The 17,179-nt window shown below is 35.0% G+C and overlaps 2 protein-coding genes across 2 annotated transcripts in view; one reads left to right on the forward strand and one right to left on the reverse strand.

The window, feature by feature from the left end:
• The window catches only part of LOC306867242 (calmodulin-regulated spectrin-associated protein 2-like), a gene marked incomplete at its 5' end in the record, with an annotated part of 42,093 nt that extends 28,562 nt beyond the window's left edge, over positions 1 to 13,531 (reverse strand). Inside the window, 2 exons of the mRNA XM_079412846.1 lie at positions 8,070 to 8,329; positions 13,393 to 13,531. Of these exons, the coding sequence (XP_079268972.1) occupies positions 8,070 to 8,329; positions 13,393 to 13,531 (399 nt within the window). The remainder of the gene's footprint in view (positions 1 to 8,069; positions 8,330 to 13,392) is intronic.
• Positions 13,532 to 15,153: 1,622 nt separating this feature from the next.
• The window catches only part of LOC306867248 (putative ATP-dependent RNA helicase DDX59), a 4,402-nt gene continuing 2,376 nt past the window's right edge, over positions 15,154 to 17,179 (forward strand). The window contains exons 1-3 of the mRNA XM_079412853.1: positions 15,154 to 16,066; positions 16,525 to 16,707; positions 16,790 to 16,879. Of these exons, the coding sequence (XP_079268979.1) occupies positions 15,344 to 16,066; positions 16,525 to 16,707; positions 16,790 to 16,879 (996 nt within the window). The 5' untranslated portion in view covers positions 15,154 to 15,343. The remainder of the gene's footprint in view (positions 16,067 to 16,524; positions 16,708 to 16,789; positions 16,880 to 17,179) is intronic.

Below are 17,179 nucleotides of genomic sequence, written 5' to 3' on the forward strand. Positions count from 1 at the left end.
CACATCTGTGTAGGTCTGTACGATTAACAGAAATAAAACCAAAATCATTGCTTACTGTGATTATCAAAATGCAAAGATTGCCATTTAACTACATAAATACTGCATATGTGCTGCATGTTTGCCAAAATTTTAGTAAATATATCAATATGACTATTTAATTTACTTGTTTTAATGGTATAATTATATTGACAACAATTTTGGCCAAACTGTGCAACCCTATAACAAACATAGCAAACCTAGAAAGAAAGAAAGAAAGAAAGAAACATTTATATAAAATAATACCTGGGCATCCCTACAAACAAACAACAAATCTACAGCTTGAAAGAAAGAAAGAAAAAAACTCATAATTTATATTTAAAAAATGCCAAAGCATTTATTAAAAAAAAAAAAAAAAAAAAAAATCCCCCACATTTTGTGCAGCTCTACATCAGGGTGAGAAAACATTTTATTATGTTCTGTTCTGTTCTATTCTATTCAAGTGCCTTAAAATATTAGCTTTAATTAGGGATGCACAATATTAGATTTTGCCGATATCCGATATGCCGATATTTTTCAAATCATTTTGGCCGTATATATTTCCCCTTGTTTTGAAACAACAAGTCTGTCCTGTGCAGAAATTATAAACAAATTATTTTAATTTTGGTTAGTTTTGAGCAAACACTTATTTGTTAGAACTAATAAACATTATTAAAGTTCTTTTTTTAATGAGAGTACATTGAAAGCCTTGAAACTAACATAATAAAATCAATCTCTGAAAAAAAAAATGACATATTACTGAATAAATCTGTATATATCAAATTATTTATCATGTTTGTGATTTTTATTCATGCAAGCTAAAGCTTCCGACATTTAAATCAAAACAGACTCTGGATTTTATCGGGATTGATACTGCTTTGTTTATTCAGAAACACAAGCATATTAATGATATTTGTGTATTTTACTTTCATTTTATTACAAGTAGGCCAACAGAGCCCCGTAGGTAAATAAAACGCCTTGCGGATGGGTATTAGGACCTGGGGGAAGCTGCTGCTTCTACTGCTGCTGCACGCACTAGTGACTGTTGACTCTATCGCACACCAGACGCATCGTTCTGTAATTGTATTGATCCAAAACAGTGAATCTAATCACCATTCAGGCAAAAGTTTGCTTCAAGAATGAGACACTGCAGAAGTGATCTTATCCCTAGCACACCCTGAGCTATCGGCACGGCATATCGGAATAATTTTTTTCTGAATCGGCCAGTGCCGATATTTAAATTTTAAGCCCTTATCAGCCGATTTCCATAGCATTCCAATAATATCATGCATCCCTAGCTTTAATATAGTGAGTATTGCTTTACCACAGCTAGTTAAACCAAAATTTGGCCTGTAATGCTGATGGGACATAATATAACAATTACATACACATTTTCATGAATTACCCAATTTAAAGTCAATTTAAGGAAACCCACTCATCCTTGGCCTAAATTTAAGGCTGGACAATGATGATGACACATACCAGCCGTGACCACTAAAAAACAGCACTGACACGTTAGAAATGGCTCTTTGTAAAGAGGCTTTTGTTGGAGTCGGGCTGGAGATATTCTCCTCTGGGGCTCCCTTGCCACTCTAGGACCGCCTGAGACTAAACCGCACAAAACCACATTTGATCAACCTGCTTAGACATTCTCATTCGAAAGCCAAAAGGCACTTTAAATATTGCAAGCATTCAATGTTTAAGATAAGAGAAAGTGATTTCCTGTCATGTTGAGGTACATTTTATCTGCGGAGTCTGATTGGTGAGGACAAAAACATCATAGCTGCCAGCCAAGAAAGACACAAGCTAAGCAAAAGGCCTGAATAATGCTGATATAGCGCAACCTTTCCTTTTAATCCTCAGTTTGAAGATTACTTTTACCTTGGCTTTTTGGGATTTAAATCGCACTTTGCACTAATAGATCCACCTTCCAAGCACACTGCCTCCCGCCTTTACAGGGCATCGCTATGGCAACAGAGCATGTGCGAGCAGCAGGTAGAGGGAAGCGTCAGGCCGGGATGCCTGCGTCTCTTACAGAGCAGAGCTACAGCTTTCAGCCTCACCGTGACTGTTTGCGACGACGCAGCATGTTAGGATTTGATTGACAAGTTTGTGGGGATTAATGTGGGAATATCAACAGAAAGCAGAATAAACAGGAGCTGGAAGCATAAAAGTATAGTGCCATGGCTTAGTAGTTAGCACAGCATACATGCATTAAGCAGTAGTGCTCTTGTGGGAAATGCAAGTTCGATTTTGAGAAGAATCTCAAGAAGCAGGAAAGCAGGAAATACCCAATCACCATGTGCACCTGGGGAGCCTGCGTCAGTAATTATAACACAGAATTTACTTGCTGTAAATGTAGCTACTTACAAGAACTTACACGTTCTTAAAAAGAAAATTTGTTTTCATTTACTCCTCATCAAGCATCCAAATATTAAATTTTATATTATAGAGGAATTGAAATTACATTTCCCCAGTAAATTACAATTCTCTTTTGAAAAGATTCACATTTAATTAGGAAAAATGTTAAAATGCACGAAAGCAGGAAATACCCAATCACCACATGTGCCCTGGGAGCCTGCATTAATACAATAACAGTAACAAAGTAAAAAAAGTTCAAAACAAACAGTTCAACCAAAGTTTAAAGTTATCATTTACTCATTATCAAGCATCCAAACATAATATTTAATATTAGAGAGAAATTAAATGTACATTTCTCCAATAAATCACAACAATCTTTTGTAGAGATTCTCATTTTAATAGGAAGAATTTCAAAAAGTGAGAAAATAGGAAATACCCAATCACCATGTGTGCCCTTGAAGCCTGCGTCAGTATAGTATCAACTACTGCACTAAATTTACTCGAATCAAATCTAAAAACATTTATGTATTATTTTACTCACCATAAAGCATCCTAATATAATATTTAATATTATAGAATAATTAAATGTACAATAACCTTTCGTAGAGACTTCCATTTTATTAATAAGCATCTCAAAATGCAAGAAATACCATGTGCGCCCTGGAAGCCTGCGTAAGTATACTAACAATTACTACACAGAATTTACCCAAATCATATCTAATTACTTACAAGAACCTAACAAAAATACTGCCTCCATTCACGATCGGCAAGCACTGATGCCAAGAGACAGGAAGTAGGTCAAGTGTGCATACGCCGCTGGTTTGTGAATTATGCAGAAGTCTATGTCTCGAATGCAATAACTTTAGTTCGGGTTCACGCCATGCAGATGTATGTAAACTACATACTGTATGAAATAGGAGTTCTTGGACTGCTCAAAACTGAGACGGTGAACTTTAAGCAATGTAGTCACTGCATTGTATTGCTGTTCATTTTCTGTATAAATTTAACAAGCAAGTGTTTTTCTCCATAAATAAAAATGTGCCGTCACATTGTCAGTTCCCCGCTGCGCATATATGTAAATAACATCCATCCCTGAGGAGCCTACAGTGCTAAATAAGACTTTCTCTCTTATTGTGTGCCAGGGCCAGATATAGCATCATGTCACTGAGGCGGCTGCATACTTGTATCTCTGGTGTTATAATTTACACTTGTCAAAACATTCATTAGTCTTAATTAAGCACAATTCATTCTCAGAGTAACGATGCAGGGGTACTGATCTCTTATCCACTATACTCAAATTAATACACACATATTCAAAAAACTTTTTAATTTTTTTAAATAAAAAAAAATTTAACCCTCAATTGAAATAAATCTGAAGTAAAAAAAATAATAAAAAAGTGAAAGTGTGTGTGTGTGTGTGGGGGGGGGGGGATCACATTATGAAATAAATATTTTTCTCCAATACCCAATGGCCACAAATTATTGGTAGCTCTAGAAATTGTTGTGAGTAAATTATCTCTATTCCCAATTATATTTGCATTTTTGCAATCTCTATTCCCAATCATATTTCCAACCACCAGGGTGATTATATTTATGAATATTTAAGAATAATTTGGAACACAACTATATATTAATTGTGCTCAAAATTATTAATAATCATATTTTATATAATTATTTAAATAATTTTTACAAATATGTCTGTATGTGTATATATATATATATATATATAAAACATACACATGTGTGTGTGTGTGTATACTGTATATACACACACACACTCACACACACTCACACACATATCAGAGAATTAAATGTATACATATAAATTATATAATTCAAACTAATTTAAATAATTTTACAAATCTCTCTCTCTTTCTCTAGATATATATATATACATTTGTTGTGCTCAAACTTATTCAAAAATATTCTTATTTTCAATTAATTCAATATATAGTTAAAATTATTTAAATATTTTTACATATATGTGTGTGTGTGTGTGTGTGTGTGTGTGCTTTTTTTTCTGCATGTTGTATCTCATCTACTGGTGCTGTTTGATTACCAGACTGATATAAAATTAATTAAACCCTGAACACAAAGGCTATTATGATCTTTTTTTCACTGTGGCGTGACTATGTGGGTGAGAGTGTGAGCTGCGTATATATGTATTTCTGAGTGAGTCTATAATGTAGAATGAATGCGGGGTTGTGTGTGGGTGGGCGGCATCTGCAGGAGCACATACAATTCTTCAGAAGAGAGAGAGAGAGATGATAAAGCAACAAAGACATTTTCCATACAAGGTTTCCTTACATGTTTGAATTAAAGAGTCACATTTCTAAAACTTCTTATACAGTCCATCCAACCCATTTATGCAAACTAAGAATGTCATTATTATGCCAGAGCTACAAACACATTAACATATTACCGCCCAATCACAAGAGATGTAATTTACATAAATTAAATGCAGTAGCCTTAAAGGTACAGTAGCAAAATTATAAAGGTCAGCAAGAAAATGGATCATATAAAACTAAATTATGATTTTAATTATTTTAAACTCGCATAAGCAGATTAAAATAAAAATAAAGTGTATAATAAAGCCCTTTACTGTCAAGAGCATTTCAATGCACAAGCAGATGTAACTCTGATCACCTCACGAAACTCTGACAGGTTTTGCCTCTCACATCCAAAATAGAAGCCCAGCTGAATTATTGATGGTAAGGCGCCGCAGTCATTCAGTTGGTGCAGTCAAACCTTATTAATGTGTGAGGAAGTTTCTGCAAAACAGCAGGACACTGTCATCACAACCAAAACACTGTCCCATCAACTTCATCCCAAAAAACAAGAAAGAAGCTAAGCAAATGGCCTCTAAAAGTAGCCTTTTTAATACAGAGAATTATATGAAAATTCAATGAACAAAACATTTTGGAGGATTGAAATCTATAATGGAAAGTGTTGTATAATTAGTGTTTCATTGATGAGGGAAGGTGTGGGTGATATGACTCGGGCTCCAAACGAATCTCTGCTGCACAGACTACGCAGGTACTGGGCTACTCTGCAGCGGTACCTACCCGAACCAGTCAAAAATAGTCTGAATATAAACACTTATTATATGTGTACCGTAGTGATTCAGGACAAGCCAAAAACACAGTTTGGAAAATGGATTCATGGTGTCCTCGCTTATTATATAAATTTAGCAAATTTTGAACACAAAAAAGTTACGGACTGCAGCTTTAAAGACATGTGGAAACGATAAGGTTTCGTGAGCACGTAGCACAGCAACGTCACGTGAGCGTGGAACCGCGATAGACACTATAGTCCAAATTCTCAACCGGTTGACAAATTTCTACCGGTTAATCATGTCTACCGGTCAATCGCCCACCCCTAGATGAGGGTTTCGCTTCAGGGTTATTAGTTGCAAAGCTCCACCAAGTCACAATCCAGCAATAATAACTCAACAGAACTGTAAAACCTTTCTCCACTCAATTTATAATGTAATGACTGCAGTATTTTCTGAAAACGAGTAAAGCCACAAAGCCGAAAAACTCGCTCCCCGGAGCGCCAGGCTAAACAGATTAAAGCTGAGCACAAGAAGACTGACAGATCTTGTAGTCGGGCAGCTTACTGTAGCAGAGCAGAAAGATAGACGGCTTTCTGACGCTAATGAGGATTTGTGGGCTCTGAGTTTAAGGTGCTGAAATGTTCATTGGTTCATAGAAATCAAGCCGTAAAGGTCTGGATCGATGAGCGCAGCTATCCAGTCGGCTACATGCAGATACAATAGCTTGGGGACTTGGGGAAAAATAACTACCAGCAGTGTGACATGATCATTTAATATAATTAAAACAATCAATTCGTCATGGGAAGCACAGAATGGAGTTACTAGCATCATTATGGGCACTATGCAAAATGGTTATTCACACAGCGCAGAGACTGTTTGTGATGATATGTGTTCGGTTGAGGATGAGGAAGCCAGAGGCACAGCAAACAGCGGCGCGTTAATTAAATATCAACAGGAAGTCGCTCACACAACAACAGAACTCTTTATATATTTAAAGCAGATGCTATGAGCCTGAAATACATCTTCAATTAAACAATGTGAACACACTGACAAGATAAAGGACATAAAACTGAGAATTATGAGAGGTCTATCCAATCCTGATCTTGGACCTGCTTTTGGTTTAAAGACAACAAAAACCAACACATTTTACTTCTGTAATGTGATGTATTCCCAGGGGTGAAGGATATATCTGCAGGATATTGGATACTGGTCGATATTTAATTGATTCATTTAATTGTTCATGCATATTTGTGACCCTGGACCACAAAACCAGTCTTAAGTCGATGGGGTATATTTTTTGCAATAGCCAAAAATACATTGAATGGGTCAAAATTATCCATTTTTCTTTTATGCCAAAAATCATTAGGATATTAAAAGGGACCTAACACACACAGTTTCACCCAATCACATGTTAATCTTGAGTACCTATAGAGTAGTACTGCATCCTTCATATCTCCAAAAAGTCTTTAGTTTTATCATATTAATAAAAGAAAGATGCATCTTTACGATTCTCTCCGGAAAAAGCCGAGTTCCTGGAGGCGTGCCGTGTGGGCGGAGCTAAAGAGTGACGATCACCAACAAAACAGAGACATTAGATGCCGTTTCACTTACCGTCTGCAGTTCTGAATCATGACCGGGATCTTTTATAGCTGGGACTGCTCCATCTTTCAGTATCAAACGATGTGCAAATCCAGCGTCGAACTGGGCCTTGTTTATAAAACGTTCGTCAACAAACACACTTGAGAAACTCCGTTGCTACCCCGGAAAAACAAACTGTATCCACTGTTCACGTAACGGTGGGTTCTTTTGGGAAGCTGAACAAGGTTATCTTTCCCTCACAAAAACACACTTCTTTAGAGACATTCTTCCCGAGCGAGTCCCGTGCAGTGCAGCCGAATGAAAAGCATTGACGGGCGCACTCTCGCTCTCGCGCTGGTCGATGCGTGCACGGGCGCGTTCTACTGAGAGAAATGCCCATAAAAGGAGTTCCACCGTCGTTTACATCAGCAAGAACCACAATCGAAAAAAACTCTCCGAAACTTGTCCTAACCCGGAAGTGAGATTTTGGGCACAGAAATACTCTGTTATACGTCCAAATTGTTTTTGGAAACTTAGCATGTGAATCCAGCTCTTTAACAGTGTAAACAACTCTGAATGCATGAAACAGCATTGTACCCCCCCTTTAAGTAAAGATCATGTTCCATGAAGATATTTAGGGAATTTCCAACCGTAAATATATCAAAATTTCATTTTTGATCAGTAATATGCATAGCTAAGAACTTCATTTGAACAACTTTAAAGGCGATTTTCTCAATATTTAGATTTTTTTGCACCCTCAGATTCCAGATTTTCAAATAGTTGCATCTCAGCCAAATATTGTCCGATCCTAACAACCATACATCAATGGAAAGATTATTTATTGGAAACCATACATCAATGGAAAGCGTATTGATTTTGAAAAATTGACACTTATGACTGGTTTTGTGGTCCAGGGTCACATTTCTTCTATTTTTACATTTAGTTTAGCTCTGTCATCATCTATCGATATATTGCATAATATCCAAGATCCACCTGTGTCAATATCACTGAAATACAATCAGCGTTTCAATGAAACATGTGATAGAGCAGATTCTCTCACCATCTGAATGGGTTTCTTCTGCAGGTCTCTCTCGGTCACCAGTCTCTCCTGGTCGGTGACATACAGGCCCTTCTGAGCCAGAGCCTGGATGACGGCGTCATGACCCAGCAGAGGTTTAACGGCGTCGCTCTTCAGAATCAGACTTCCTGCTCTGCAGTACAGCTCAGCTGACAGCAGCAGGCCCACCACCGGTGGCTTCAGGTGCTCCTGCTCATACTGGTCCCTGTAGAAGGGCTCTCTCAAGTCTTCTGGAACACTGTCTGCAAGAGGACAGGACCACAAGTAATGTTAGCCGTCTAATATCTAATTTCATGCTGTACATCATAATGTTGTGATGCTTTAATTCACTTTAGCATTTAAAAAGATTTTAGTTGTTAGTGGGGGGGTCATAATGTCATAGCTGAAAATAATATCAGCTATTTATTTGTTATTGGCCATAAAATGGAAACTGTTTTCAGATTGTCACCGCTGGTATTTAAATCTAAATACACAATGTTCATCATATTAATCAGTAACTCCAGTTTTTGCATTTATGTGATTACAGAACACAGAGCAAAATCAATAAAATATTTTGCAATCCTACAAAATTTGCAATTTAACCACAAAATAATTGCAAAAAGTACAAAAATGTATTGCCACGTTGGCATTAGCATTGGTATTAATCCTAAATACATAATAATATTCATCGTATTAATAAGTCCCAGTTTTCGCAGTTCTGCGATCGCGGAATACAATACAAAATCTACAAAATGTCAGTTTTTTGCAATCCTGCATAATTCCCAACCATAAAATAATTGCAAAAAGCGCAAAAAGTTTGACACATTTGTGTAACAAAGAAACATGAATGAATGAGAATATAAGACACAAAATTCACATTTTGTAGTATTTAAAAAGATTGGCCGTTTTTGGCAATTGTATATATTTAGACAAAATATTACAGAATTGTAATATCAGCTATTTATCGGTCATTGGCCTTGACTTATAATAATTATCGGCTTATTAGCATTGGTATTTAAACATAAATATATAAGATTCATCATATTAATCAGTCCTTCTAGTTTTTACAATTCTGCGATCACCGAATGGGCAAAATGTCAGGTTTTTTTTTTTTTTTTCTTTTTTGCAATCTTGCATTATTCGCAATTTAACCACAGAATAATTGCAAAAAGCACAGTACTACTAATGTTTAAAAATGAAACATGAACGAAAGAGAAAATAATACACGAAAAATAACTCAATTCTCGCTTTATTTGCTGCTTTGTTCTTATTTTTAATAACAAAAATTTCATTAAATGACAATGTAACTACATCTTGTTTTTCTTTAAAGTATGTGTCAGAATTTAGTAAGACGTGGGAATAAACAAGCTTTTTGTTTGTTTTAGTAGTTTGTTTTTGTAGCATCCTTATTATTAACCCCCCCCCCCCCCAAATCTAGAAAGTACTACAAAATTTGATCACCAAAAGCCACAAAAATATTGTGAAATCCTGGTGGGATTGATTACTTTCATATCAAGACACCTTCACTCTGTTATATCATACACAGCTGAGCTGGCGAGATAGTTTTTTTCTGAATTTCGAAGATCGAAGGTCTTCAGGATACCTAAATATAGCTAAAGCTCAGTGTTTTCCGATCCTCTGTGCAAGTGTAATTTACTCTCACCCGGGAAGATGAAAGAAAGGAGAAAGCCCTTAAAGGAAGCGAGACGGTGTCTACCACACAGCAACAAAATCAAAAATATCATTAACACGAGTTCACATGCTGATAGAATAAATGGGTGCACAGATCCGAATGAGGTCACCGTATCCATGGAGAACGGGATGTTTAGCTATTTATGGAGACGGGTGAGAGTTTGGGAGAACGCTTGTATCCTTATTACCTGCACATGCTTTCAATTTTCTGTGTTAAACCTGATTGTGGTAACGGCAAAACAGATTTGAACCATTCTGTACCAATGAATGTCTTACAAGAGATGTTGACAAAACGACAAACTACCTTTAATGTTCATTTATAGCTTTCACGAAAGCTTTTAAAATAGGTCTATATGACAAAACAATAGATGGTATCAGAGCCACAAGGCGTTGACGGTGTAAGTCTAAAATATGAGTGCCGGGCCGCGGGTTGCCATGGCAACAATAGGGAGGCTGATCGATTCCCCTGCCGTACGTATGTATCCAGGAGCTCCTCACGAGCCTCATCAAAGACAGATGGAGAGAGAGGAACTACACAGGTGCTGAGATTCTGTGCCTTACAGCCTGACAATATGTTCAATATCATGATGATGATTCACTATGTTTTGTCAGCGATATAGAATGAAGTGATTCCAATGTTTTTAATACACATTGTAATTAATTTCTGCAAATCAGTTGAAAATGTGCATTTCAGTTGATTTCATCTATGAAGTGGTTCAAAAACGATTACTTGGCGTCTTCAAAATTCACAGACGTTTTTGTGTGCCATTTTTGATGTAGTTTTTAAAAAAGTGTAGAAAAAACACTGTTTTTAAATATATATTGTATATGTTGTTATTTACTGTATTTTACTATATATATCTATATATAGGCCTATACATGTGTGTGAGTGTGTGTGTAATTAAAAAACAGTATATGCAGACAGTTTTTTAAGTACATAAATATAATTTACATATATTATAAAAAAAATTTAATTTTAAATTACATTTGAATGTTTTGCATATGACATTTGCCTTATAAAAATAAAATGCTAAATATATACAGTATGATGATATGTTTATGATAAAAACACTAAATAATCCCACAGATTTCTACATATTTTCACATATAATCTCTAAATGAATGTGGAAACACATAAAGACAATACTTTACATAGTTTGTATTTAAATATTTATTTAATTATATTTTTTTGTATGAAGGCTAGTAACACCAATAACAATGACTCACCTGGGATAATAATAATAATAATAAATAAATAGCTATTACAATATAATTAAAAGCCATGCTTAAATTGCTAATTATCAGATTTTTATTTCTATACAGCTTTGTCAGTATTTTTTTATTAAGCTTCAAAATTACACCAACTTTTTAACTTAAATGTACTATTCAATTAAGTAACTTATTATAAAAAATGTGAAATTTATCTGCCTTTTATATAGTGTGTTTGGTGACGTTTCAGCTCTCGCTATTTGAACGAGAGCTGGCCTGGCAGTTCATCTTTTCCTCACTTTGAAGTTTATTTCATGCATTCATTTTCACAATAATAAATCCTCGGTCAGTTTTCAGAAAGCAATGTGCTGAATGCATTGAAGAGATGAACCGAAAATAGAGTGCATGCCATTAAATGACCAATTCATTATCTCTATCTTTCCCAACTGACCAAAATGGATCAATGGAAAGGCTTTTATGGACTTTAAGTTGACTACTCTCTTTCATTCAAACAACTGCTTGTATTTCATTTTAACTGGTCTGCTGGCATTATACTTACATATTTTTAAAGCCTGCTACATTATGCTTTAAATATTACTAAAATGTGTTCATTTAATCATTCATCATGGAGAAATGTAGGCTTTTATCAGTTGTTCTGTCATCTGACCTAAGGTTACACCTCAAGTCAACAAACAGTTGAACATTACCATATCCTCACCCTGGAGTTCAGGGACTTGTTCGTCGAATTTAAAGTCACTTTAAATCAAAGATGCTAAACAATAACCGCTCTGACAGCAAGAGCTGTCATTTGTGTTGTGCATGGGCCTGAAGACCTGACTGCGCATTTTAATGAGATGAAAGGACCTAAAGGAGACCAGACCGGCCGGTGGTCATCAGTTAGCCAATCACAATGGGTCTATGCTGTTAAACTGATGTCCGGATGTCAGTGTCAATCCAGATGTCAAGCGACAAGCGATAGGATTGAATATGAATATGTAACTACATTTATGAACATAAGGTCAGATTCAGGATACAATGTAAGCTGTGAAGATGAAATTAGGAGATGATTCATTCTGTCACATTGTTCACCACAGAGTCAATGAACACTTTTGAACTCATATATCACACTTTGGTCCTTGTTAATTGATATTCTGACTGATATTCTGATATCAGGTCAATCCCTTTGTGAAAAAGTGTGCTTCAGTGTGTTATTGTACTAGTAGTGCACTTCAAATATTATTTGTATATATATATATATATTTAAATTGGACTTGCAGATGTAATATTAATGAAATAAAAGGCCACTTAAGTGGACCTTCCTGACTGTTTCAAAACAAAGTACACTAGTAAAATATAAACTTTATGTTTTACCTGAAAGTATATTTTAAATCATTATGTTTTAATCATCTTTTGTCATGCTTTAATTGTGATGTATTGACTAACTTTTGACGTACATTTGAAATACATAGATTGTTTTATTCAATATTACATTTAAAGTTTATATATGTTACTAAATTGCAACTTCATAATTACAAATATGTAACTGAAAATATATTTAAATACATAATATCCTAGCTTCAACAGAAATGACATTAAAATATATTTTAGTTTACCATAAATGCTTGTCAGTACACTCGGTAGTACACTTTAGCCATATCTCAAAGGAAGTTCAACAAAATTGCATTTTATATCAATTTAAACTTTACAACATTTAAATAAATCGCAAATAGCATGCAGTTAAGTGTCTGAAAACATTACAGTCAGTTCACACTTAAGTATAATCCTTTAAAATATCTTATTTCTGTAATAAGTACTCTTTTTTGCAAAATTTGCTTAAGTGTACTTATTTTTCACAAGGGTCTGTTTTAGTTTCAACAATTAAAAGCAAAAAACATTGTGCATATATTATGTAAAGTGTATCGTTTATAAAAATGATACATTAATTGGATGGTAGGCTAACCATTAGAGTATGCTAACAATACATGCTAACACCATCACTGAATGATTAGCATATACATTTACTGTGGTATTTACATGGTACTTCAAGGTACTACAATGGTACATATCTACAAACCATGCAGTACTTGTTTTGTTAGTGTTGGATAACATTTTAGATTGCTGCATTAAGTAGTGGATACAGTTAATAAGCAGTTACTTAACATGTAATTGTTTATTAAGTTACATATTGTTGAATATTAACATTATGTAACATAATTTAATACAAAATCCTTCTTTTAGGGGTATGCATGAGCAAAATGCATTTACTAACACTCTGAATATTACATTTTTAAAATGCATTCGTATTAAAAATTACATTTACATATTTCCCTATTTATAATTGATACCAAATGCATTCAATGCAACACATTGGAAATCAAATCAAGAGACAAAGATGATGTTGGAGAAAGAGAAATACGCCACCTACCTGTACCAAAGGCTTTGGCCACCAGCCATGTGAGGCTGGCTCTGATTTTAGCTCTATTAAAATCATAATGATCGAAAGATTTGATGGCAGGAACAATGACAGTGTTTTTCGGATCTCTGGAGTCGGTCAGATCTCCCATATTCACTGCAGCAGAGTCACATCCAGCACTCACTCACAACGATGACATCTCTCCGAAGGAATTCAACTAATCAAATAGGACTTTTGCTTTTTTCTCTCATACATAGATCAGATTTTGTATCATACATGTGTCAGGTCGCTGTTCAAACACTGGTTTTGGGCTTCTTTTCACATCTATTTCGGGTAGATCCGGTTTTAAAAGTGGGGTTCTGCCCATAGAGCTTCATCCATTCTGGTACCCTATTTGATTTCGGCTGTTTTTCTCCTTAATGATCATTCATGTCCCGAGTTAGAAGAGGCGGTGGAGGTGTCGCTGTCTAAAAAGTCTTTGTCTTCTTCTTCAGGACGTCGCCATGCTCTGGCCACATATTCCCATCTGGATATTTACGGTTATTCTCCATCTATTCATCCAGCGTCCTGCGGTCTCCCTGCAGCGGTGTGGAAGAGTGAGCCTCTGCGCATGCGCGCTCCGCCCAACACGCCAACTACCCCAAACTGGCAGAAACTGGGACTGTGCTTGAAATTGGATCCGGTGACATTTTAAAAGATTGATTTGATCATTTTATAATGGAGAATCATCTATCTATCTATCTATCTATCTATCTATCTATCTATCTATCTATCTATCTATCTATCTATCTATCTATCTATCTATCTATCTATCTATCTATCTATCTATCTATCTATCTACAAAATGATTGACCATTAGTTCCCCAATGTACTTTATTTATTAAATTTATGTATTTTTTTATTTATTTATTGTGTTTTATTTACTACATTTTTTGTATTTTATGTTTTATTCATTTACTGTGTTATTTATTTATGTTTTATTATTTTGAATTCATTCATTATTTCACTGTTTTATTCATGTATTTATTATATTTTATTTATTTGTTGTTTATTATTTCGTTTTTTGGTTTTACTTATTGTTTTAATTGTAATTGTAATTTAATTGTATTTATTTCTTAATACATTTATTTATTTATCATTCTTTTATCTTTTATTTATTATATTTATTTATTATAAGAAGATAAAATAAGTACAACAGATGAATTTCACAAAGATTTTTTTTGTCAATAAAAGTAAAAAGTTATCTTAGTGACCTTTAATTTTTGATTAATATAAATGAAAATATACATAAATATATGCTTTTTAAAAATTCTGAATATTAATTTCTTAAATATAGTATATTATTAACTGATATAATATATTAATAATACTATAGTGTGCTATGATTTTAGTATTAAAACATCATTATCATTTATTCTAAGCAGATATAATATGTACAATAGTGTGGTATGTGTCCTTAATAGACACAAAAAGTGAAATAGGCCTACTTTGCCCAAGTGAATTTCATAAATCTAAAATTCAGGTTTGTCTCAACAAAGGAAAATAATCTTACTCACCTTTAATTCTTGCCAAATATACATTAAGATATACTTAAATATATCCTTTATAAAATCATAATATTTGTAGATTCTAAAATATATATATAATGAACTGATATTATTAAATAAGTTTAACGCTAACGTACAGAATTGCACAGAAGAGGAAACTTCACAACATTTGGTTACTGATAAATAGTTAAAATCCCCTAAAAACTACAACACCCAGCTTTACTGTAGTCGTGCTTATATGACGTCACACGTGCGCGCGACCGTTCGGAAACGATTCCGTCCACAGATCTGAGGGTTTATCTGAAATATGTGACTTAAAGCGTTTCCACAAGATATATAATCAACGTTTTTCTCCCCCCCCCCCCCCCCGTTTGTTTATTTTTAGTTAATATCAGCGTGGTGAATGTAGACAGAAAATGTTTATGCCGAGATCGTTGAAGCTCAAGAGAGCCCCAGAGTCCCATCAGAACCCCAAGAGAAGCAAAGCGACACCTGAAGACACTGCTCCTACATCTCCATCTGACACCTGTCCTCCAGAGGAGACTGTAAATATAGAAAAAGAGGAGGAACCCAATCAGATAGAGACTGAAGAGGAGGAACCAGTGAAGTCCTTCAAGAAGAACCAGAGATGGCCAGAGCCTGGAGAACCTGTGTGTGTCATGTGCGGTCGATATGGAGAATACATCTGCGATAAAACAGACAACGATGTCTGTAGCCTGGAGTGTAAAGCCAGTCATCTGGCTAAAATGTGCTTGGATTTTGGAGAGAAGGTGTTTTCTAAAGATCTCCAGGAGGGTTCAGAGAGCTCTAGTGCAGCAGACACTGAGCAGAGTTACTCTTACAAGGAGGATGTTTTCATATCTGAACTTACTAAGGAGCAGGTTGAGAGAGTTAAAACCGAGCTGGCCATAGTGGCCGCTGGCAGTGAGGTCTGTAGACCCATTATAGAGTTCGAACACTGTCACTTTCCCACAGCGCTCAGGCTCAACCTGAAGAAGGCCGGCTATGAGGCTCCCACTCCCGTCCAGATGCAGATGCTGCCTGTTGCTCTGAGAGGCAGAGATGTGATTGCTTCTGCAGATACAGGCTCTGGAAAGACGGTCGCCTTCCTTCTTCCAGTGGTCATGCATGCTCTTCAGGTTAATACTGGGCTGAGTACTGAATGATTAATGTACAGAATATCTTGAGTAGTGCTACATGTGAGATACTGTATATATATATATATATATAGAGAGAGAGAGAGAGCGAGAGAGCGAGAGAGAATATATATAAAAATGAATGATGAAATGGATGACGTGATGTAATTTTTAGATTTTAGGAGATAGATTGACAGATGGATGGATTGGTGTAGATATATTGACTGAATAAAGAAAACATTATTACAAACAAAGGATGACATTATTTAATATTAGCATTTTATAATTCAATATTCAATTCTATTTCTGATTGCTCTGTTATTTCAGTGCACTTCCTATAAAACTCACAGCTGAAATGGCACATTAAAGTTAGAGAGATTCATTTAATTATTTATTTGTTTCTTGTTTGTGAATGATATTTGAATTTCCCACATCAGTTTGTGTGCATTTTGATTTTCCAGAGCCAAACTGCTTCTCCGTCTTGCCCCCTGTGTCTCATCCTGACCCCGACCAGAGAGCTGGCTATCCAGATAGAGAAGCAGACGAAAGAGCTGGTGATGGGTCTGCCCAACATGAGAACTGCTCTTCTGGTGGGGGGGATGCCTTTACCTCCTCAGCTACATCGACTCAAGCAGAACATCAAGGTACTTGTTGGTTAGTAATGTTTGTTAGTAAAGAGCTTTATCAGAAACCATCCCCTTATTTATGTGCACTTCCATTGTCCAGATAGTAATAGCCACTCCAGGACGCCTTCTGGAGATCCTGAAACAGAAGGCTGCACGGCTGGATAACGTCAGGGTCGTTGTGGTTGATGAGGTATTGATTGATTGACTGACTGTTATTTATTTATTTATTGTTTTAAATTTTATATTTTATATATTATTTATTTATTCATTTGTTGTTTTATTTACTGTATTGTATGTATTGCTATTTATTATTTGTAGTTTCTTTTTATTTATTTTATTTATTTACTGTATTTTATGTATGCATTTATTGTTTTATTTATTTATTATTTTGTTTTATTTATGTATTTATTGGTTAATACATTTATTGTTTTATTCATTTACAGTTATTTATTTATGTTTTATTCATTGTTTTATTTTTTCATTTATTCAT

This window comes from Barbus barbus (genome assembly GCF_936440315.1).
Source record: "Barbus barbus genome assembly, chromosome: 49".
Classification (NCBI taxonomy): Eukaryota; Metazoa; Chordata; class Actinopteri; order Cypriniformes; family Cyprinidae; genus Barbus; species Barbus barbus.